Raw genomic sequence first — 23021 nt, 5'->3', positions numbered from 1 at the left:
AACCTCCGCCACTAGTTGCCAAACAAAGACGTGTCTGGTTGTACCTGTAAGGAATCGCGATGCAATTCAAGCGACTGACACACTGACACAGCCAGGAATAGTTGGGACGCCCCCGTCACCACATTCAAGACCACGCTCAAAGGTGCTACACATCATCCACCGCACAAAACGGCTCTGCAAAGAATCATGCGGCCCATTTTATTCCAACGCCCGATCCCAGGTACCCAATCTCCCGTAATCTTTGCTCTTTTCTTTTCTCTTGTCTCCTTCTTCCTGTTCTTGTTACATGTTATCAAGCCACATAATGCTATTGTATAAACAAAAGGGGCAAAAAAAAAAAAAAAGAAGAAAAAGAACAGCAGAATAATGCTCAAAAACATGGTCAAGATGGTCAAGGATCGCCGCGGAAATATCCCAGCTGCGCTTATGCTCAGCCGTCGAGTTCCTCGTTCAACACGTCCCTCACAGTCTCCAGCTGGGAAACAATCTTCTCCTCGAGCAAGTTCTCACTCCCGCCTGCCGCACCGGCTTCCCTCCGCGTGTTCTTCCAGTCCAGCTCGCGAGAGCCCAGCGGCAGGAGGCGTTCTTTGAGCAGCCTCTTGCTCGACAGCCAGAACTCGACATTCTCCAGCACGCCGTTGGCATCCCACTCCACGGCGGGGACGTCGCGGTTGTTCTTGGCGCCGAGGGCCGAGAGCACCCTGGTGAGAAGGGCCAGGGAGTGGATCTCCGACGTTGCGAGCAGCGTGAGGTGCTGGCCCGCGGACCTGGACATGGTTCGCGAGGCGCCTGGTGCCTCGAACCGATCGACGCTGGCGCGGAGCAGGTGGGAGAACTGGTTCAGCACGTAGGTGACCTCTGGGGCGAGGGTGGCGCCAAGCGCCGCGAGCAAGTTGAGCATCAGGGGTAGGAAGCCCTTCACCCATATGGCGTAGCACCTTTGCGCGACGGGCGTCTCCGCGTACGGGGAGACGGTGGTTTTGAGCATGTACTTGGACAGGTTGGCGGACAGCAAGCTGCTGAGCACGCCGTCGCAGGCCAGCTGCTCGGCGACGAGGGGCAAGGTGGACAGCTCCAGCAAGAACAAGAGGCTGAGTTCGCCGTACACAGGGTCGCCCTGCTGCGACAGCTTGTCCGCCCACGAGAACAGAGACGTGGCTGCGTTGACAACGTCATGCGCGGCCATGATGTTCAGGATCTGTGTCGGCGACTGGTCCAAGTTGGGTAGACTCAAGCAAGCCTGCAGAATCGCCGTCAACAACGCCAAGTCGTCGGGGGAGATGTCCGAGTCGCTGTCGTGGATGAGGCTCACGAGGGAGCGGAATCCTCGTCCCACGACGTGGTCCAAGAGGTTGAGCACTGTTTGCGTGACGGTTACCGTCGAGCCTCCCAGATCCACCGCGGAATCGCCGACGCCCTTGTTGCCGCAAGAATGGTAGGCCCTCAGCGTCACGAAAAGCGCTTTGAGCAGGGTGCGATAATAGGAGATGGAGTCCTTCCCGAATGGCTCTTCGACGCTGTGTATGGTCCCGACCAAGGTGCCCAGTAGTTGGTTAATGTCCTGGACGGCGACAGTGGACAGCTTGGCAAGCCGCTGGACCAGCACCAGCGCCAAACTTGCTCGGGAATCGACAAGCTTGACGAATATGCTCTCCGGTCCAGGAGCGCCTTGGTTAGCATTCAAGCATTGCTGCGCGACCTGTAGCATTTGCTTCGCCACCGTCTCGTGACCCGGTAGGCTGGTGCTCAACTCTAACAGGAGAAATTCCCAAGCATGGAAAAGGGCCTAGAGGGGGTTCCAAAGAGATGATTCATCAGTCATCTGGCGAAAGAGGGGGGGGCTGGGGGTTGGGCTTGCATGTTCGTTTTCTTCTAGCTTACTATTTGAGCATCAACCAGCGACAGGTTCGCGTTCGCCAGCTCCATTTCATTTCGGAACCCGTTTCCTTTCCGTCCGAGCCAGCCGGGATCGAAGCTCAGCATGTCGTTAGCCCGTTCGACGTCGTAGTAGTAGTTCTTGCCGAGATCCCGATGCTGCAACACTGTTCGCTTGAAGTTGTCTAGCGAGCAGCCGGCATACTTGTTTGCGAAATTTCGGGCAAGGTTGTTGTGCAGGGACTGGTTGAAACCTGCCACTTCCACCCCATCCCGAAGGTAATAATCCAGATCGGCAACGAGGCTCTTGGCTAAAGCGTCCGAGGCCCCTTGATGTCTCGAGTGGTACAGCTGCATAGCCAGGATCTCGGCAATGTAAGCTGCTATCCTGGCGTCAATGCTGGTTCGAACAGCATCCGATCTGACAGTCAACTGCCATGGTTTCAGATCGCGTGCATAGCTGCGCAAACCATCAATGTATGAAGTGTCTCTGAGCAGAGTGAAGACTGTCCAAGGCCAGTAATTTTGCGCCGAGGCGACAAAGTCTAGAATGGCGAGGGACTCTTGCGGCTCCATTTCCTTCAACCTCTTCAACTTGCCAAGGGCCGTTGCAAATAGAGAGTCTGCTGTAAGTTCGCTCTTCTTATTTTCCTGCTTCATAGCCTCCCGAGGAGTCTGCCCCGTGAGAAGGCAGTTTGACATCCACTGTTGTCTGTTGCGGAGCACCGACGAGAAAAACTCCCACGTTGTGCCGACCTCCCGCGTCAGATTGAAGGGCTTTCCCAGCGAAGCCAAGACTTGAATGAAGGACTTGGAAATATGGGGTCCTAGATAGCCCAGCAGGGATGGCGGCTCCGAGTTTGTGGATGCTGCGTTGACAACCAGCGCCTCGAGTAATGCAATTGCTTCTCCTCTGAAGGCGTCGGAGACGGCGCACATGCGAGCGACAAGGGTGGAGCTTTTGAAAAGACAAGTTTCAAACGCGGCCGACGACTTGCCAAGATACTTTGCAGTCCTGAGAAGGGTGGTGGAGAATTGCAGAATCGAGCTCGCCTGGTGCCTCGCAATGGCGGTGCGAGTAGAATACAAGGTTGACTGGGCCATGGTGAGTGTGGTGATTAGAGAAGAAAGAATAGGCTGAAATCGGAGTGTTCCGCTTGTCGGGGTTATGAAGCATTCGACGACGTAAAAGCCCGCGGGTCGCAGGCAAGAAAGAAGGCTGTCGGAGGTAGGAGATTCGCCCATGGCGTAGCTGTACTCAACCAGTCTGCTCAGCACGGATATTACATTGCCTAGTAACGATACGCGCTTGATCTCCGTGTCGAAGCGCCATGTGCATGTGCTCTCAAACACATCGACTGACGCGTGTGCTATTGACATGCTCACTTTGGCCAGCACCTTGTCCGCCGTTCCAAGCCATGGATTTGGCTCCGCCTTTTGCCTGGTCGCAGGTTTGTTTCCAACTCGTCTTTGGACGGCCGAGCTCATGGCAGTGTCGATCAGCTCAGAGAAGAGCGACAGCGAGGAGAAGAGAAACTCGAATTTTTCCGATACCAAGTCGAGATTGCCGGTAATCTTCGCCAGTTTGCCCGCCCTCGAGTCAGAGTTGAGCAACTCGCTTCTTGCCAAGTAGGACCAAACTCGACTTGGCTGAGAGGGGAGAATAGAACTCAGAAACTTGACGCAGCTAGTCAACACGTTGATCGTCGCTTCCTCGCTTGTCGCCAGCTCGTCCTGCATAAAGTAGTCCATTGTGTCGCAAATCACGGTGACGACATCTTTGCCTCCGCTGATGTGCTTGCTGGCCTCGGCCAAGATGTCACTCTCTGCGTGCATGAGGGCGGCGCTTGGGTGCGTTCCTGTACGAAGGCTTTCCATGCGAAGGAGAGTGGCAAAGAGCGAGATGACTTCGGCAATCTCCTCCGGCTGCAACATGCCCAGTACACACCGGTAACCTTCCTTGATTAAACTGATTTCGAGTTGACGACCAAGAAGAGAGAGTGAAGAATGGGGGAATTCCATTAGAGCCACTCGCCCAGTGTCGGTGATGAAACGGCCGTAGCTCCCGATGGGCAGCCTGTAAGCGTCGTCTTCAACGTATCGTCTACCCCAGGAAGAAGACGGCGATATGAGGAAAATCTCCTCTTGGAGGACAAAGGCATTCGTGTTTTCGTCCTCTTGGACTAGATCGTAACCTTGGAAGGAGTCTGGAATTGCAAACGTAACAGTCGGCGTGTTTCTCAGCAACCCCAGGATTAGTTCGGACCGGTCCACATCAGCAGCGGCAGTGCAAAGAGCCCTGCACATGCTGATGAACGGGAGAAACTCGTAAGGAAATCTGTCGAGAGCTTGCTGGAAATAAAAATCCATCGAATAGTCATCCTGGAGCATGCTTGTCAAGACATCTTGAGACGGAGCCAGGCCTTGCCCAGGCACCAGCTGCCAGTAATCCCGTCCTTGATCGAGTTGAGCGAGCAGCGAGCTGACCGGCTCGGACTGATATCCGACGATGGGGTATGAGATCTTGAGCATTTCAAGAAAAGTGTTTCTTAACCGAGAACTCAGCAGCGGGGTCATGCTTCCTTCAGACGATGGGCCGAGGCTTCTGGCCATGTTGGCCATGATGTCGAAGACTTTGCCATGCGCCGTAGCTCCTGATGCCAGCTGCTCAACAACCTGCAGATCCCTGGCCGTCGCTGAATTCTCGAGGAAGCCATCAAACTTGGAAGACTCAATCGAGAAAATACTGCCGGCCGAGTTTCGCCGAGCAGTGGGTCGAACAACACCACCAGACTCGAACGTCTCCCGGGCATTTTGCTGCAGCAGATTGTCTCTTTTGTCGATTCGATTCTGGTAGGAGAAATTCATGCGGTGGAGGAGCAGAGTCCAGGCAAATATGACAGGCGTGGCGCTTTCGCAGTCTACGCTCGCAGCATTGATTACGCTTTTATGTATTTGCTCCAAAACATCCGATAGGATCAGATAGGAATCATACATGTCATCCATGGGGGTAGGTTCCTCTTCCCGCTCGGCCAAGAACGTCAGGGACCGAGCTGGTTTGAGAAGCGCAAGGGAGACACCCGCAGCAAGTGTCTTTATAGGGAGGATTAATTCCCCAATGACGTGGTTGATCTAAGGGCAAAGGTTAGTCAATCAAACATCTTTACATGTAAAGGGAAATTGTTACAAACAGGCTGAATGTCGTCGAAAAAGTTGCACAGGTCCATCAGTGAGAACCATTGATTGAGAAAGCTCGACGGCGCAAAGTCATCGGCAAGGCTATCTACTACCTGGAACACAACGGATAGCGAGTGCGTGACCTCGGTCAGTAGCGTTCTTAACCAATCCAGTTCAACTTCGTCTCTCAGCAAAAGGGTGTCATCGGTAACAGATTTCAGGCCAGCCCCCAAACTTGTCACATTCGTAGTGACTGCCTTGAGGTACGCCGCAAGAAGCGATACGCTCTCGTCCTTTACGCTAGACGAGCTTTTGAGCTTATACAAGGTGGCCAATTCGCTGTCGCCGGAGGAGACTATCGGCAACCTCCCATACAGTCTGATTGACTGCAAGTAGTCTATCGTCATGAAGAAATACCGCCGCTCGGTCAGAAAAACGTCGAAAAGCCTGCTTTTTCTTGAATGGTCCTTGTCAAATTCGGCAGCTACCTCGTCGGCATCAAGAGTCGCGTTTGGACCGAGATCCGACATGAACGAAGTCCTCTGGCCGTTTTGGATCCCAGCCGCCTCTTGCAGGTTGGTGACATCCTGAGATGAGAGGGGGCTGGAGAGATGCAAGGAAGGCCTGGTTTGGAGTTCGAGAAGAGCGATTCGCAGCGCAGCAACCGGGTTTACCTTGGCGCTCTTGCTCAACCATTGGGCATCTTCTTTGAGGAGCTGTATATTATGTTTCTCGGTCGATGCCGAGGTGACGTTGATGGGTGCGGTTTTGGTTGCAAAACTCTTCTCGGTAGCATCATTGGTTGGCGCAAAGGCGATGGCCGGATCTTTCAAGAGGCTGTGAACATATTCGTCGGATAAAAAGGCGACCACTTCGGCGCTTCGCTGTCGTCTGCCCGAGCTATCTGATAACGCGGTAGCGATATTCTTCCAGGACCTGAGGGGCGACAGGTTAGCACTTGACAAAGCATGGTTGGGAGACGAGAGAAGAGAGCCGTTGTCCGACTTTGTTGTCACTTTTTTTCTTTCTTTTCTTTTTTTTTTTTTTTTTGTTGGGGGGGGGGGGGGGGGGGCGAGCTCACAAAAGAACGCGACCGTCTGAGAGACAATCTCCCAGGGACGGGAAATAGTTGCTATCAGACACGGGCGCCATTGCCACGCGAGGCATCACCTGAGAAAAGTCGGTGATGGAGCGATCGGCGGTGACGCGCTTCGGCCGCGAACCCCCAAGCGGCTGCGGGATCGACTTGTTGTGCTGCGATAGCTCAATCCGTGAGTTTTGTTGCTGCAACCAACTTTTTGGGCTGCAGCTGAGCTGCCAGTTCCTGGCACGGGGGTTATACCGGGAATTTGCCGAGCGACCTAGGCGCCTAGCAGTGACCTGACCCAAGGAAAGCTGGGGTTACATATGAAAGTGGGTAATCATCGTCTAACCCAACGGTATCGGAGCGCAGAGACCAGCGATAAACGATAAACCAAAAACCCTGATTAATTGCAAGTACGAACTTTGACGGCGCACGGTCTCTCACACGGTACCACGGCAGGTTGTTGCTTGCTGTTGTGCTTGGTTGTCCGTATTTATTTATTGCTTGTTCGAAAAGTATACTTGCTGCTGATGAATTGCTTTGTCCCGCTAAAGTTGGGTCAAACAAACACCGGGAGTTGACTAACAGACAGACCTTGATAGCCTCGTCGACAAACCACCTTCCATTCTGTGAGGAATTCTGTTGATACCGGGTTCTGCAAACCTTCACCACGCACATAGCCAGCCCTGCAAGCCTTGGAGGAACTGCACAAAATGTCGACTTCGGCCCTTGTTGACCATTCCCCTCACCAGCCAGAGCCAGCAGCACCGGTGCCCACGGCTTCGAACCTCATTCTCATCGACAACTATGACTCATTCACTTGGAACATCTACCAGTACCTCGTGCTTGAAGGAGCCACCGTGCATGTCTTTAGAAATGACCAGATTACCGTCGAGGAGCTGGTAAAGCTGAACCCAACGCAGCTCATCATCAGTCCTGGACCTGGCCATCCCTCCACCGATTCCGGCGTCAGCAGAAATGCCATCCGTCACTTTGCCGGCAAGATTCCCATACTTGGCGTATGCATGGGGCTGTAAGTAACCCTGCGGGAAACCTTGAGGGGGGGGGAGAGAGAGAGAGAGCATAGCACGGACAGTGGTGGCTAACACAAACGTTCAACAACACGCAACTTTCAAGTCAATGCATGTTTGATGTGTACGGAGGAAAAGTCGGCTCCGCCGGAGAATGGCTGCACGGCAAAACATCACCTTTGACTCACGATTCCAAGGGCGTCTTCGCCGGCCTAGAGCAAGGCCTTCCTGTAACTCGGTACCACTCCTTGGCTGGAACCCATGTGACACTTCCTGAATGCTTGGAGGTGACGTCTTGGGTAGCCAAGGAAGATGGCTCGCCCGGCATCATTCAGGGTGTCCGCCACAAAGAGTATACCATGGAGGGGGTGCAGTTTCATCCCGAGAGCATTCTGACCGCCCACGGCCGCAAGATGATCAGGAACTTTTTGCGTATGCAAGGCGGCACGTGGCAACAAGACTCGCGATTTCAAAAGTCTGCGTCGACCGACGGCGCAGCCGCCAGCGCCACCGCGCCCAGGAAAAACAACAACATCCTGCAAAGAATCTATGCCAACAGAAGGGTTGCCGTGGAAGCCCAGAAGCAGCTTCCCTCGCAAAGAATGTCCGACTTGCAAGCTGCCTACGACCTGAACGCCGCTCCTGCGCAGGTTTCTTTCGTCTCCAGGCTTAAGCAGACACCCTTTGACGTAGCTCTCATGGCTGAGATCAAGCGTGGATCCCCGTCCAAAGGAATATTTGCCCTGGAAATAAACGCGCCCGTGCAAGCGCAAAAGTACGCCCTTGCTGGAGCCAGCGTCATATCAGTGCTGACCGAGCCCGAGTGGTTCAAAGGAAGCATCGACGACCTACGCGCCGTCCGGCAAGTACTCGACGGCATGCCAAACAGGCCAGCCATCTTGCGCAAAGAGTTTATATTCGACGAATACCAAATTCTGGAGGCGAGATTAGCAGGTGCAGACACCGTGCTGCTGATCGTCAAGATGCTCAGTCCCGAGGTTCTCGAGCGCTTGTACAGGTACTCTCAGTCACTGGGAATGGAGCCGTTGGTTGAGGTTCAGACGGCAGAGGAGATGGAAACCGCTGTGAAGCTCGGGTCCAAGGTTATCGGTGTCAACAACAGAAACCTGGAAAGCTTCGAGGTGGACATGGACACAACGGGGCGCCTGAGGAAAATGGTTCCCGAAAACACGTTGCTATGCGCCCTCAGCGGCATCAACAGCCACAAGGACGTGTTGATGTGCAAGAATGACGGCGTCAACGCCGTGCTTGTCGGGGAGTCCATCATGCGAGCACCGGACGCGAGTGCCTTCATCACCGAGTTGTGCTCGGGAGTGAAGCCGGCGGACAGCAAGAAAGCGCCAAAGCCGCTGCTTGTCAAGATATGCGGAACCCGAAGCGCCGAGGCGGCGAAGAAGGCTGTCGAGTGCAAAGCCGACTTGATCGGCATCAACTTTGTGCCCGGGGCGAAGAGGTGTGTTTCGCACGAAACGGCACTGGCTATCTTGGCAGCAGTTGGCTCTTCCGCGAACAACCTGACCGACAAGGATGAAACACCGGTTCCTCCCAAAAGCGCGACTGATTACTTTGCGGCCGCGGAAAGCCGACTTCGAGGTTCCAGGACCCGGCTCGTCGGAATCTTCCAGGACCAACCCTTGGACGAGGTTTTGCAGAAGCAAAAGCTCTACAGCCTGGACATGGTGCAGCTCCATGGCGACGAGCCGGTGGAATGGGCCAAGTTCATCCCCGTCCCCGTCATCCGGGCTTTCAAGCCTGGCCACCCTGGAATCGGACTACGGGGCTACCATACCGTCCCCTTGCTGGATTCTGGTGCCGGGTCGGGAAAGCGGCTGGACGTGTCGAGCGTCAAGGCCGCCCTGGACAGAGACGCCGGGCTGCGGATAATCCTGGCGGGAGGGCTCAACCCCGACAATGTCGCCGAAGCAGTCAACGCGCTCGGAGAACTGAGTGACCGCGTCATTGGTGTGGATGTAAGCAGCGGCGTGGAGGAGGATGGCCATCAGAGCCTGGCCAAGATATGTGCCTTTGTCGAGGCAGCAAAGGCTATCCGATAAGAAGGAGGGCAGATGTATGTACTCAACGAGAAAATGGACTCGACATAAAAACAAGGGCGGGTAAATAAAGAAGTGTTTTTGGTCTCTTGGCTGCAGCTGGACTCTTTGAGGGGGGGGGGGGGGGACTGGACTGACTGACGAGCGAGAAATTTCTTCCAGGGGTGACGTCGATGCGACAGCACTTGCAGCCCAGCTTGGAGATGGAACAGGCTGGTTTCCTGGTTCCGCGTGATGCCACGATTCGCGGTTTGCTTGGGATGGCGACCAGCTGCTCCGCCTGTTTTCCCATCACGGGCTGGCGCTCAGGATCAAGGTGAAGCGTTTGCAAAGACACAGCCACCTCAAGAAGCTCTTTTCACTCTGATTCTTCTCACTTTCTCCTCCTCCTGCTCCTCCTGCTCCTCCTTTTGCTTTTCTTTCTCCTTTTTATTCTCCTCTTTCACCTTCTCCTCCTCCTCCTCCTCTTCCTCTTCCTTTCTCCCCCTCCTCCTCCTCCTTTTGCTTTTCTTTCTCCTTTTTATTCTCCTCTTTCTCCTTCTCCTCCTCCTCCTCCTCTTCCTCTTCCTTTCTCCCCCTCCTCCTCCTCCTTATCATCATCATCACCCTCGCCCCGGTGCTATCGCCACCCACCCGCAATGGCCAACCGATCCCTCTCGTGCCCCAAGCCCGTGTTCAAGGGCCTCGTCATAGCCGCAGCCGACTCCTTACCGAGAGGCTTCACCCTCCCACAGCTTAGGTCATGGACCGAAGCGAGGAGGGGCCGCTTCACCGAGGACTTTGGCCCAGACGTCACCCACCTCCTCTGCACCCGGGAGCAATTCGACACTTGCGTCCCGCGAGGTTCGTTCCCCTGCCGTTTTTTTTTTTTTTTACGCATCCTCGCGGGACCCGGCTCACCGGGCCTTCTTGACAGTCAAGGAAGGACTGGTGCGCAAGAAACTGCACATTGTCGATTTTGACTGGTACGAGCTTTCCGCGACGGGGCTAAAGGAGCGGCGAGAGCCCGAGTCGAGCTACGAGTTTCGAAAGGCGTTGAAGAAGCAAGCGCGCGCGAGGAGACTGGCCGCGCACAACTTTGTCGACCCGAGTATGTCATGTTTCGCTCCTTGTTGGAAGCAACACACACACACACATACACACACACACCCTCCCCCGGGCATACAACGCTGACTTGATTCTCTTCACCCCCGTTTGGACGAATTCCACATCTACTATGACCGGTACAATTTCCAGTACAAGGTCGTGTTGACCCGTCACGGGAACCGCGAGGATCCACGTCAGGTGGAAAGGTACTTTCTCTATGTGAGTTTGCGCCCCAGAGAACCGAAACAAGAGATATCATGCTGCATTTCCGCACCGGGGTGCCGGGGTGCCGGGGGCACTGGGGTACTCTCGGGTCGCTTGCTACGCTGGGCACAATCTGACTACAAAGGCAGCTGTTTGAATCCCACGCAAAACCGCATCTATACTGGTTTGCCGCAAAGCTGCTCCGGCACCGAGGCGACACCCAGCCGCTGTACTACCGTCCCAGCAGCTTTGCGACGAAATGGCGCTCCCAGATGAGCGAGTTCATGGCCTTTTTCCACCTCAAAACGGGCATCATGTGGGAAGAAAGGGTGGTTAGGTTCAATACGACGCCGCCTTCCCTCTTCCACTACGTCCCTCCGGTGAGCTTCTTCGTCGGACCGTTCCCCCGCGAACCGGCATGCGCAAGCAGGGTGCCAAGCAGTTGCTGACATTTTGCCTCTCGGGCCGTTGCGTCTAGGATGGCGGAAAGCCTGTTGGGAGACGAACGCTCTTCTCCAACTACTACTGCAGAGAGCTGAATGCCGCGCTGAGAGGATTGACGGCAACATGGGGGCGGGACGGCCATGGCTCGGGCTCAAACGACCCAGAGGCCGATTCCTCGGGCAGCTCTGCCAAGGACGAGCAGGAATGCGTCGGCATCGCGGAGCAGGATGGCGTCGTGTCTGGCGTCGTGTCTGGCGTCGTGTCTGGCGACGCCGCTGGTGCTGGCAACAAGAGCGACAACGCACACGGCGTAGCTCACCTGCCGAAATAAGAATGCGCGTCCAATAAAAAAAAAAAAAAAAAAAGCAGCGTTTGCGCTACTTGGTTTACACATTTGATGATTTTCTCCTCTAATTTGAGTTTTTTTGCCCCGTGGCCCCGTCGTGGAGGGATGGCTTTGGGGGACTTTGGCGAATGGCTTGCTCCTGGGCGACTTGTTGTTGAGCCAAACATTATCCGGGTGGACTTGGGGACGTACGAGAATTTTGGACCCCATAGGAAGCGGCCATTGGGGGCTTGCGAAGTTGGGATGCTTCCAACGAGGATGCCCGACGGGATGCCCGACGGCAGGTGGCGGGCATGGACCCTTTGGCCGAACAGGTCAACCGGGGCGGGCGGACGGGCTATACGAGATTTCCACGCCACAGCCAACACAGTGACAATGGCACGGACGAGGATTACTGAGGAGAATTACTGTCCATTGGTGCCGGAGCCTAGATGAGCCACGGACAAGATGCTACGATGCGTGTATATATATATATATATATATATATATATATACATACACGAGCGAGCGCGCTTCCCTCCGATGGATACAAACTCCTCCCGTCCTGGCTATAGACCGACTCAACTTTTCGTCTCCCCTTGGCTCATTCTCCCTGTAAATCCTCTCCTTGGAAACCGCTTTAAACTCTCAACAAACACCAGGCAACTGCTTCAACCAGCATGCTCATCAACGCCGCCCGCTTGCTCCTCCCAGCCGCCGCTCTCGTCCACCTCAGCTTGGCCTGGGCCACGAGCGACCGCTGCAACGGCTACTCATCGACGCTGATCCAGATCAAGCACGCGGGCGACATTTACAAGCAGCCCTCCGTTCCGGGTCTCCCGCCGCCAGGGGTGAATCCATACAGCTTGATCGACACGCTCCTCAAGAACGGAGAGGACTGGTGCAAGCACTGCGCGAGCCCGCGCGTTTCGGTCGACGCCGGCCGCTACAAAGCGCAGATGGACAAGCTGCTCTCGTATGCGCATCCCTACTCCGCTAGCTCCTGGGACAGCGTGCAGTCTCTCGGCGATGCCTTGGAACACTTGTGCAAGGCAAGCCGGAAAGAAAATTAGCGGCTTGTGCGGCTATGCAGACGGGTGCCCAGGCCCAGGCAGGAAAATAGAAAGAAAAGGGGGGGGGGGGGGGGGGGGATAGCAAGGGGAAATCAAGATACAAATGAATAAATAAATTAGTTAATTAATTAATCGTCGCATGTCCTTCTCGGCGGCAATTCCCAAGTTTGAGTGTGACCGATGTCCTAGCCGCCGTTACAGCGCTTGCGAATCCAAGGTGAAACGAAACGGGTCGGTGCTTGGATTAGAAGAGCGGGTATTTGCTGCCATTTGGTTCGACTGGCCTTGCCTATCTTGGGTTGTTCTGAATGGCATGCAGTTGGTTGAACTCGAGGTTTCCATCCGCATGCTTGCTTCGTACGCCTGCGCACCCCAAGTCTAACAAAAGTAATGAAAGGACTTTGGCAGGTGGCCATCATCGTGTCGAGGCTTACACGCCTTGCACCCGTACACAGAAAAAAAAATCCAAAATAAAACAAAATAAAGAGAGAGAGAGAAGAGAGAGAGAAGAGAAAAGAGAAAAATGCATTCGCCGTGTCTCAAGAATCGCTGTGGAATGGATGGCTTGCTGGACGGCCCAAGAAGCCTGCCCCTGCAAAAAGCCCCCAAGTGCAAGCTAAAATCGTAACTTGGGCATCACGAAAACCAACAAGATCAATCCAAACATGAGGCCGTATACCCAGGCAAACAGCATCATGCGCCCCCACCAGCCTTTTCCCTCCGTCATCTTCCGCAACGTGCCCATCCTGCCTCTTGCTGCTTCCATGCTCTGCTCCGTCTTGGATATGCCCTCCCCGGCCTTTTCCAGCACATCCTTGTCGGCATCCAGTGTCGTGGAGAACTTTTGGGAGCTCTCTTTCAATGCGCCGGCCATTTTGAGAATGGATTCGGACAAAAAGTCCTGCTCGGCTCTCTGCTGGTCGAGAATGGCTTCCGCTGTGGCGTTGGATGTCCGGGGGCCGACGGAGTTGCTCCTGTTTGCGAAAAGGGCGGCGCGAGCGGTAGAATGTGACACAGGGTCCGGCGTTGAGCTTGACGGCTGCGCGGCTTGTCTGGATCGTAATCGTACGGCTTGGGTGGTTTGTGTTGCCGGTGACGGGCATGTGGTTGTGTCGATGGGCCCAGCAGGCTGTTGAGATGAGCCGTGAGGTTCCAGCGTGGGCGTAGCTTCTACGGCCGACTGCTCGGGCAAAGGCGCTCCGGTACGGCAAGATGAGACTTGTTCTGCTCTCGTTTTCGATTCTTCGCCTTCGTCTTGAGCTGCCGGGGGGTCGGAGTCGATGCTTTCACTGGGCGTTGGAATAACATGCTCGAGGACATCTTCTCCATCCGAGCTGCCGTCGTCATCAACGGCCATCTGCGGCGGGCTTCTTATTTAGTCATTTCCCCCCCCCCCCCCCTTCGCGGGAGTTACTCGGGCAACACACGGTCTGTCAGGGTCTTCTTACGTGTCGGAAATCCTGCAAGCGGTCGAGCAGGCTCTCGAGCCTGTCACGGTTCTCGTTCAAGAGGCTCTGGATCTTTGCCCTTTTGGTCGGCGCCTGGACCTGCAAGGCATCTTGCTCGAGCTTTGTGAGGACCGAGCGGGCATACTCCAGAATCTAGAGGGCAAATGCTCTGCGTCAGCTGGCTGGCAGTTTCGCGACGAAGCAGCGCATCTTTTGGCTTAGTCTTGGCTTTTGCTTTGCTCAGTCCCTACCCTTTCCACCTTGGTCCTCTCGAGCTCGCTCACTCTCAGTCGCCGCTCCTGCTCCAAAGTGGGATGTAGAATATTGCGCTGTAAGCTGATCAACAGCCGAGTCAAATTTACCAGCTCGGCCTCGTCCGACCGAGACGCGGCCACGTCTTCTGGCAGAGCTGTCTCCTGCGCCAGCCGAGCCATTTCGACCAAAAACGATGCTGTGATTGGATGTTATGAGTTATTCTGTACGGGATGCAGACAAGACTTCTCGTCCAGTATGCCCGCAAGCTCTGGAAATATTGATGTCAATGTGTTTTTCCTCGAGCTTCGCGCCCGTAGACGTTGGTCCAGCATACCTTCCTACCTGGTGGTTGAACTTGCACTTGTGACCAGACGACAACCAAGAGGTCCAGGCCAGGAGTGGGCTGGCAACGGAAAGAGTCCCGACGAGGTGGGGAAGGTACCTGTGTACGTCCTGAGGAAAGCACGATGTCCAGCACGGTGTCCAGCACGGTGTCCAGCACGGTGAAATCGGAAGAAACGTGAGGAAAATAGTCTTGGCGCCTCCGTGCGGCAGCCTCTCTGTCCGCGTCTTCTTCTGCATGTCTTGCATCGTCGATTAAAGTATTTTCCGAGTAAACCCCCCAAGAATCCAAAGCTGCCATGCTAGTAACCAAAAATAACAAGGCACGACGCAGCTCACAGCAGGAATTCATATCCCATGATTTAATTTCGTTTGCAGCGCAGTTCTGTGACCCCGGCCATTCCCGCGTTTGCCTTTCCCGTTCCATCGTGAGCGAATCACATCTGACGAGCCAAGCGGTCATTAAACGTGGTCGTCTTAGGGGTTTCAGTCCCCATCGAATGCTAGGCATTTGCACAGAAAAGCGCCTACTCGCCCCCAGTTCGCCTCCAGTTCGCCTCCTTGTAGTTTTGCCTCGACCGGGTTACCTGGCATCTGTCCCATCATCAGTCGTATTTGCGCTATAAAACAAGTATTGCTCATGTTAACCTGGATATCTGACTCGTGGCAGATACTCTCCGTCGTGTACAACACGGCCAAGCCATTCCATTCAGTCTTGATAAGACGACAAGTTTTCTTCTTGTTGCCTTGCTCCGTTCGACGGTTGGGCCTGAGGCCCGTTTCGCGACTTGTTTCTGACAATTTTTCGCATCCAAAGCAATAGACTCCCGGAGTGCCAGTACCAGGTCTTGCGCAGGTTTTTGGAGTGCGTATACTACTGTATTTGCTCCAGGAACCCAGCTTCTCCAGTCTCGTGTCGTTGTTCACTTCTCGTTGTCGGCCCCTTTTTCAACAGCGGCACCAAGTCTCTCCTCCTGCCTCCTCCAATGGCTACCCTCTTCATAATCGGAACTGATTTTGAGAGCCCTTCGCAGCCGCTCGCTTTCCTTAATCTTGGCGTCGGCCATCTCGTGTACTTGATGTTCTTTAAATGCTCTTTGCGATCCGGAACCCTTTTTCCCGGAGTCTTTCTCAGCGTGAAGCCTATCGCGCAGTTCGTCGCAGCGCCTATCAATTTCTTCCTCATCGACTCTGAGTAACTGCGTCAGTGGATGCGCCAATGGCAAGCAAGCTCAGCACGACTGGTCCGTCACTGACTCCTCTTCCTCCAACTTATCTCTCAGCTCGAACACCTTGACTTCAATCTGTCGTTTGCGATCATGTTCTAGTATACCCTTGTCGGGCTGTCGCTGCTTGTGCCGTAAGCTGTCACGATCTTGGGGATATGGCGCTCCGTGATCTCGGGGTTTCAAGTGGGCGAGATTGCGCTGCACGTAGCCCGAAGTTCCGCTACCTCGGGGTGTGGACAGCCCAACGTTCTCTGACATGGTTCGATTGATTGCCTGTGCATACAGTCGATATCTCCCTTCTATCGGCCGCCACCTTTTTTGGAGGAAGTCCAAGGTATGATGGATCAAATCAATACTCCTCCGTAGTACTTTGTAGACGCCAGTTTACGTACGTACCTGAGGTAGGCACTAGGCAGGAAGGAGCAAGCACGGAAAGTAAGCCCCCTCCGAGTGGCCTTTTAGGCAGGCGGTGGGGGTTGTGACGAATGGCAGAACCCATCACATAAACACTACTGTATCCAGAACTCTGTGACTGCGTACCTAATTCATCCATCAAGGCAACGCTCGTCGATTTCATCCATCCCGTCCCTCTTCTGTTTCTGATTCATCCCGCACTTCCTACCTTGTTTCCAGGCGCACAAGTGGCCATGCCTCACCTGCCTCCCGGTCCGAGCGCAGCTGCGCATGTTGGCGGGGAGCTCAAGTTTCCTCCCGTCTCCAAGGACCACATTCAGAACTGCTCCTACGACGCATGGTTTCCAAAGTACCGCAGCTCATGTCTCAAGTCGAAAATCATACGCCTTCCTCCTTCATTCGTCGCCTACCTTCAGGAAGACGGAATATTGCTGGCTGACGAAGACGCTACTGTGGCCCCAGCTGACCCAGAGTGGCATTCGTCTGCCGCAGTCGGCAATTCAAGACCAAAGCCACATGACGGTTCGTCTGACGAGGAAGAGGAGGATGAAGCGCCTCGCTTGCCCCCAAACAGGCGGTTTCCTGAAGCACACAACGAGATCAAAATCGCCATTAGCGAGCTCGGGGGCGCAGTTGCTCCCAAGCTCAACTGGTCCGCGCCCAAAGATGCCAAGTGGGTGTCGCCGCATCAAAACACACTCAAGTGTACGTCGCCAAACGATGTCTATCTGCTTTTGAAATCGTCGTCCTTCATCTCCCATGATCTTGATCACGCCTTTGACGACTGCACCCCGGCGTCCCCCACTCGGCCATTCACTCCCGTTCTGGTCTTGAGACCCTTTTTCAATCCACATGTTGCGTTGGAATTTCGCTGCTTCGTCAAGCATCGGTCACTCATTGGCATCACTCAACGAGACTTGAACTACTACGCTTTCCTGAACGAGCTTCGGCCTCAGCTGAGGAAGAGAATCCAGACGTTTTTCAAAGAAAAACTGAGGCACACTTTTCCTGACGCGAGTTTTACTTTTGATGTTTACATACCCGAAGATCCTGTAGCGGATGACGGACTGGGCAGGGTTCGTCTGATGGACATTAACCCTTGGGCTCCTCGAACCGATACCTTGCTATTCTCTTGGCAAGAACTTGTCGACGCAAAAGTCGAAAGCCCTCTCTACGGTTCCGCTGCAGCAGACGATTTTGCCAGCCTCAGCGGCGATGAGACTGGGGCCGACGATGCAGAAGCTGATGCACACACTGCTGAAACAGTACCAGAGCTTCGACTCATTGACAAGGATGATCCTGCGGCCTTTAATTTCAGCACTCCTCAGTACTCGGCTCACAAGCTGCCCAAAGAAGTGGTCGACGCCAGCATGGCCGGTGAGGGAGGGCTTCGGGAGTTTGCTCAGCAATGGAAAGAAATCACCGAGGGCAGAGCTGGTGGCTTATGGGACCAGCAGGTCAGTCACGGCTAGAACTTGAGGAGGAGAGAAAGCCGAGCATGAGACTCGAAAGTGCACGCTGCGTGCTTCTCCTGTGGGAACGCGTGCACGTCTGGTGTGTTGGCTACCTCCTACCAGGTACCCAAGGTACCTACCTCCCATCTCTACCTAGAGGTATGGAAATGATAAAAGTGAGAAGGAAGTGAGTTGCGGCTTCTACAATGGGAAGTTCATTTCTCGAGCCTCAGGCCACCAGGGTCCATGACTCCATCTCGTCCCAAACAAACAGCATCTCTCGCGCGATTCACTCAAATCACCCAATCTCCTCTATTCTTCGTTTCGGTCAAACATCAGCATAGAACTGGACTGTATCTTCTTATGTTCTGCATGCTTTTCCTTCAACACTTGGCATGTTTTACTGAGTCACTCTCTCGCAAGATCGTGTAGGCAGACATCAAGACAGTGGCCAATCAGAGCCCACCATGGATGGTCGTTGGACCTGCCGCGACAGGTCCCAAAACGCCGACTGCTTCCAGGTCAACGCCGCCAACATGGGCCAGCTGCCCGCAGCTGTTACAGCAGCTCCGTATCAATACCCATCCGATCTGGCTGATCTATCCGCATCCATACAGCCAGAGCTTTTGCAGCTGGGTCTGTTGTCGGGGGGGGCAAGAGCCATGCCCTCGAGAGGAAAGGCGGGCAGAGTCTCGAAACCTAACACAGTCCGTCGTCGTGGCAGTCGCCACACGTCACTATCAACCACTGCTCATGATCAACTGGAGCATTATGCTCAGCAAGTTCATTCGGGCATCGCGGGAGATGGATCGCAGCTAGGGCCATCTGTTGCTGACCGGACCAGTCATCTGGACAGTTCTATGCATCTGACAGCCGCTGGCGGTCTGAACAACGACCCAAACTCTCTGTCCGGCCTTTCAACCTCGTTCCAAGGCAATTTTGCAACTCCAGAGAGATATGATGAACATGATCAGCATCAGCATCAGCATCAGCATCAGCATCAGCACCATGTCCCATGCAACGCCAGCTCTCCCTCAGTGGGCTCCATGGAGAATCCAGATGAGTCGGTGAAAGTAGACCATGCGTCACCGGGCCAGACGGCTGCTGACATTATCATGCGGGTTTACCCCTCGGTGAAGATTGACAGCACCCTCTGCAAGAAGCTTGCCGGGGAAGCTGCGCGCAGAGAACCTACGCAGCGGCGGCGCGAGCAGAAGTTGAACATTGAGAGGCGTAGCAACGTCGAGGCTTTGTTGGCTCACGTTACCGGCGAGATTGCCTCCGAGCCATGCAAAAACTGTCGTAAAGGCCATGGGCCATGGACTCAATGTGTAGTGTACGATGGCCAAATGTGTGGAAGCTGCACCAACTGTTGGTTCAACGCCAGCGGTTCGAGATGCACGTTTCGTGGTATGTCCTCTTTGTGTTTCCGTGTGCGCCTCGTACAATTGATGCGATGATTCTGTCCAAATGAAACTTACGCGCTGCCCTTTCAGAGACCAATAATCCGCATGCAGCGCTGTTTCCTCAACCCTTGCCGGCGACCGCGAGACAGTCGGTGACTAGTTTCCAGCAGCCTTCAGCCTTGCCACCATCTGGACCCTCGATCTTGGGACCGTTACAGGCATATCTCGCGCAATGGAGCTTGGTTGACCCCGCTAGGCGTATGGTGAGTCATGCCTTGGCGGACATGGTCATGCTGTCAAAAAATGATTGGCACCTAGCTAGGATTGAAGCCGCGGTCAAGGAATTGGGCGTACGGATTGCAGAATACGACGAGTTTCTGCGGACGCCAGAAGGTCTGGTCGAACAACAAGCGGACCATCAAGAACACATGGTGAATCACAATCCGTCGGGCGACATTTCCATGAGTGAAAACTCTCCGGGAGGGGCTTTGGCGTGAGAAGATGCTTGCAAGCGTCTATGCAGCAGGCGGCAGGCGGCAGGCAGCATGATCTTTGAGGCTCCACGGCTCTTCACCACTCGGTTTCATGCACACGACCCGATTTTCCTGCTTTTGTGTACAAAGGCACCAAGAGGATTGCTTGCTATGCAGATGCTGACAGCTAGGTAGCTAGGAAAGGGTAAGTCTCCTTGCCCAACCCACGACTGCCGGCTGAATACGATGATGCTGATGAAGAAAAAAGGGGTCAAGTTTTACGGATATAACTTCTGAACTGTATGAACCATTATGAGTGGTATTTCTTTTCAATTTTTTTTTTTCAACGCGGTGAAATCTTGGTTTGGACGTCACAATTGCAGGGGCATTCGGTTTTCTTGTCTCATTTTTCCTCCTTTTTTCTTTTCCCCCTCTTGCTGGCAGAATCGCACGGCTTGCCGGCATGCCTTGTTGTGTTATTTTCTTCTTTCGTCTCTCTTCTTTAAAGACTTTCTTCTTCTTTCTCTTTCTACAAATGAGCACGGGACTCTCTTTCAGGTCCAGCATGTACACTACACTTTGCTGCTGCGCATCCGGTTTTGGAAGGAACATGAAGGGGAAATAGTTGGACAGCTGGCACCCTCGGCGGTAGCCTTTAGATATTGCATTTCAGACGTCAGTTTTTGCCAATATTCCTCCCTGGCGCATCATGGCATCATGACGAGGGGAAAGGAGACGACAAACATGAAGCTTTGCCCATCTACATACCATGCGCCTCTGCTGCCTCGCCTCCGCTTCCTCACCTCCGCTTCCTCACCTCTCTACTGACCTCACTCCCCTGCTTGGAACCGGCACACGATACCCTAGGCACCGTAAAACATCAATCCCACGGCGGGCAAGACCCGGTTCAGCGGGCACGCAATACACTGTATTCATTGTCTGGTCTGGTCTGGTCTGGTCTGGTTATTATGTGTATTCCGAAGCCCGCCCCCGGCCCACTGCGCGCCACCGTCTGCCATCTGATCTCCGGATGCGCTGGATGGCCGGGGCCGTTTCCCCCCCCCCCGATTGTGGTACAAGCAGGAAACTGAGAAGAAGAAGAAAAAAAAAAGATGGAAATAAACTGAATAAAGGCGAGGGAAAAAAAAAAAGACAAGGTTGACAAGAGCGGAAATAAAAGGCTCGACTATACAACACACGCAACGTGGCAAAGGACCAACCGCAAGCCAAGGAAATAAATACGACAAAATACTGAAAATACTAAGTTTTCGTTATTAAACAAGATGAATGATAACCACCACCAAAACGCATCGCGTCTCCCGGGGACCAAAAAAAAAAAAAGAAAGGGGAGAATGTGCGCCGAGCTTTTCCCCGTCCTGTTGGAGATGCTTGTAAAACTCAATGCACTCTTCCTAATTCAGTCCTCTTCTGTCTCGCGGCAAAATGTCTCACGCTATGATGTACTGCATCGTCTGACAGGATTTGATCTGCGCCTGCAGAATCTTTGCATGCCAGTTCCTGTTCCAAGAATCCGCCTCGACGTCCAGCTTCAAGGTAGTCCCGTCATGGTTGAATTGCGATAGGCGCAGTTGAGGGAGGCCCCGTGTCACTCGCGTTCGCTGATACGGGTCAAGTGGGAATGTGGGTGGGTTCATGAGCCGTATCTCCGTGGCTCCCCGGGATGGTCGTTATCGAGTTTTGAGGGTATTCGTGTAAAAATAAAAAATAAAAATGGGAGCAAATCGTTTAGATCAGGCCACACAGTCGAAGATTCTCCTGGATGATAATGTCTGCAATTTCCAGAGTCAGTCCAGTGGTCAAGAGCTAGCCAAGTGCTCCTTCATGGGTGGAAAGTACGAACCATTGACTGCCGCCATGACGAAGCGAATTTGAGTGGTATCAGTGGCGCAGGTAAAGTGGGTGTAGATCTGCTTGGTCTCGTGTTGGTTCAGGCTGACGAACCGATTGAGAATATAATCGCATGCGGCAGCGTAGTCGTCACCACCCTCGTAGTCGGGGAAATAATTCTTCATGGGGCTCACGGGGAGCTTCTCCTTGAATCGATCAATCTTGTTGAGGAACAAGATGATGGATGTCTTGATAAACCATCGAGAGTTGCAGATGGAATCAAAGAGCGTCAGCGCTTCCTGCATACGGTTGACCGTTTCGTCTTCAAACAAGAGCTGGTCATATTCCGAAATGGCCACCAGGAACAGAATGGTTGTGACATTCTCAAAACAATGAATCCACTTCTTCCTTTCCGAACGCTGACCACCGACATCGAACATGCGGTAGGTAAGGTCACCAATGATGAATGTGGTTTCGGTGATGCTGGTTGTTTTGACACGCGATCGGAGGACATCCTGGTCATTGGGCATGTAATCCGGGGCGGCAATGCGGGTGATGTTGTCAAAGTAACTGCAAAGGGATGAGCCGTTAGCTTGGGTTTGTTTGGTCCCGAGGCCTGGCATGAGCGGGTCGTCTGCTTACTATCTGGCAGAGTCGTTCAACTGATACTCTCGAGATCGCTTGAAGCACTCTTGTACCCCGCGATCTTTCCAGAGAGCCTCTATGGCGCCGCCAACTTCAGGAGGAAGGACCTCGCCTTCAATCTGGGCTGGTTGCATGAAAATGGTCTGAACATGATACTCCATGCGCTGATCCTCGAGAGGAAGCTCGAGAGATTCCATGGCCTCGAGAATGACGCGCATTGACTGGACAGTGTTGCTGAAGATGATTTCTTTGAATGACTCTCGCTCGTCGCGTGAATAGCCTCCCTCATGGATGAGTTTCATTTGCTTGAGGATGGTGGACTTTCCGGATTCACCAGCTCCTGCAAAGGCCCCCGGGTTAGAAAATCAATCTTGGTGGAGCGTTTGTCGGGGTAATCGACAAGCAAAGCAACCATTGAATAGAGGGAAAACGATTGCCCGTCATGGTCTGCAGCAACGCGGGTGCCAAGCATCAACATGCGTCAGTTTTAACATGGGACATACCGAGAAGAAGCATTTTTATCTCGTTGCGCTGCATCATCTTGTCTCGCTTCAGCTGGTTCTCGATCTCCTCATTACGGGCTTTGCCCTCCTTCTCCTCTGTGCTCATTCCGCAGCCCATTTTGCCGAGAGTTGTGGTCGACTACTGGATCTATCACAGAAATGGGACGAGGGTCGAGACGGTGGTGGCCGGTCTGCGTGGCTGTCCGTGGCAAGCTGCTCGGATGGAAATGTTGTTGCTGACACGGAAAGTGGCCTTGTCAGCAGGAAAGAGGGTAGTCTTAAAATAAAGGGGGTGGGTGGGTGGTAAGGGCGGCCAAAGCACAAGACGCAAAACGGGAACGGCGCCTCTAAATGCGACAAGAATCAACTGCAGACGTGCGAAAGGTGACAAACGAAGAGATGTGTGCATCGATGATTCGAACGGGCTGGCTGCGACTCAGAGCGATCTTTGTGATGAAGGGGCGAAACGCGCGAGTCGTGGGAATAATCCGCTCTCGCTCTGCAGCTGCAGGTCCAATAACAACAACCGTGTATAATCGAGACGACGAGACTCACCGATTGATATCTGCTGGCCACACGAAATGTCAATTGGAAAGAATGAAGACGTACGGACTATCAGGGCCAGATAATTGG

At 53.9% G+C, this 23021-nt stretch overlaps 10 protein-coding genes across 10 annotated transcripts; 5 read left to right on the top strand and 5 right to left on the bottom strand.

Moving 5' to 3' along the window:
* Window positions 1-430: 430 nt before the first annotated feature.
* On the bottom strand, window positions 431-6204 carry UV8b_06537 (uncharacterized protein; the record flags this gene model as incomplete). Its single annotated transcript, XM_043144034.1, has 4 exons — window positions 431-1786; window positions 1882-5007; window positions 5067-5988; window positions 6134-6204. The coding sequence occupies 4 exons, from the start codon at window positions 6202-6204 to the stop codon at window positions 431-433; spliced, it is 5475 nt and encodes a 1824-aa protein (XP_042999969.1).
* A 645-nt stretch (window positions 6205-6849) lies between these two features.
* On the top strand, window positions 6850-9242 carry UV8b_06536 (uncharacterized protein; the record flags this gene model as incomplete). The annotated part of the gene is made up of 2 exons (XM_043144033.1): window positions 6850-7169; window positions 7274-9242. The coding sequence occupies 2 exons, from the start codon at window positions 6850-6852 to the stop codon at window positions 9240-9242; spliced, it is 2289 nt and encodes a 762-aa protein (XP_042999968.1).
* Window positions 9243-9877: 635 nt separating this feature from the next.
* UV8b_06535 (uncharacterized protein) lies at window positions 9878-11304 on the top strand (the record flags this gene model as incomplete). The annotated part of the gene is made up of 5 exons (XM_043144032.1): window positions 9878-10082; window positions 10156-10329; window positions 10476-10531; window positions 10679-10909; window positions 11008-11304. The coding sequence occupies 5 exons, from the start codon at window positions 9878-9880 to the stop codon at window positions 11302-11304; spliced, it is 963 nt and encodes a 320-aa protein (XP_042999967.1).
* Window positions 11305-11978: 674 nt separating this feature from the next.
* On the top strand, window positions 11979-12371 carry UV8b_06534 (uncharacterized protein; the record flags this gene model as incomplete). The annotated part of the gene is made up of 1 exon (XM_043144031.1): window positions 11979-12371. One exon carries the CDS (start codon window positions 11979-11981, stop codon window positions 12369-12371), a length of 393 nt encoding a protein of 130 aa, XP_042999966.1.
* Window positions 12372-12987: 616 nt separating this feature from the next.
* On the bottom strand, window positions 12988-14253 carry UV8b_06533 (uncharacterized protein; the record flags this gene model as incomplete). Its single annotated transcript, XM_043144030.1, has 3 exons — window positions 12988-13728; window positions 13820-13972; window positions 14071-14253. The coding sequence occupies 3 exons, from the start codon at window positions 14251-14253 to the stop codon at window positions 12988-12990; spliced, it is 1077 nt and encodes a 358-aa protein (XP_042999965.1).
* A 104-nt stretch (window positions 14254-14357) lies between these two features.
* Window positions 14358-14879, bottom strand: UV8b_06532 (uncharacterized protein; the record flags this gene model as incomplete). The annotated part of the gene is made up of 1 exon (XM_043144029.1): window positions 14358-14879. The coding sequence occupies one exon, from the start codon at window positions 14877-14879 to the stop codon at window positions 14358-14360; it is 522 nt and encodes a 173-aa protein (XP_042999964.1).
* A 460-nt stretch (window positions 14880-15339) lies between these two features.
* On the bottom strand, window positions 15340-15903 carry UV8b_06531 (uncharacterized protein; the record flags this gene model as incomplete). Its single annotated transcript, XM_043144028.1, has 2 exons — window positions 15340-15607; window positions 15674-15903. 2 exons carry the CDS (start codon window positions 15901-15903, stop codon window positions 15340-15342), a joined length of 498 nt encoding a protein of 165 aa, XP_042999963.1.
* Window positions 15904-16292: 389 nt separating this feature from the next.
* Window positions 16293-17531, top strand: UV8b_06530 (uncharacterized protein; the record flags this gene model as incomplete). The annotated part of the gene is made up of 1 exon (XM_043144027.1): window positions 16293-17531. The coding sequence occupies one exon, from the start codon at window positions 16293-16295 to the stop codon at window positions 17529-17531; it is 1239 nt and encodes a 412-aa protein (XP_042999962.1).
* Window positions 17532-17980: 449 nt separating this feature from the next.
* UV8b_06529 (uncharacterized protein) lies at window positions 17981-19416 on the top strand (the record flags this gene model as incomplete). The annotated part of the gene is made up of 3 exons (XM_043144026.1): window positions 17981-18084; window positions 18238-18923; window positions 19010-19416. 3 exons carry the CDS (start codon window positions 17981-17983, stop codon window positions 19414-19416), a joined length of 1197 nt encoding a protein of 398 aa, XP_042999961.1.
* A 1722-nt stretch (window positions 19417-21138) lies between these two features.
* On the bottom strand, window positions 21139-22506 carry UV8b_06528 (uncharacterized protein; the record flags this gene model as incomplete). The annotated part of the gene is made up of 4 exons (XM_043144025.1): window positions 21139-21182; window positions 21254-21810; window positions 21883-22225; window positions 22389-22506. 4 exons carry the CDS (start codon window positions 22504-22506, stop codon window positions 21139-21141), a joined length of 1062 nt encoding a protein of 353 aa, XP_042999960.1.
* Between the last annotated feature and the right edge of the window lie 515 nt (window positions 22507-23021).

This window comes from Ustilaginoidea virens, chromosome 5, assembly GCF_000687475.1.
Source record: "Ustilaginoidea virens chromosome 5, complete sequence".
In the NCBI taxonomy this organism is placed as follows: Eukaryota; Fungi; Ascomycota; class Sordariomycetes; order Hypocreales; family Clavicipitaceae; genus Ustilaginoidea; species Ustilaginoidea virens.
The sequence above is the reverse complement of the archived record's forward strand: the minus strand, read 5'-3'. Positions and strand labels throughout refer to the sequence as shown.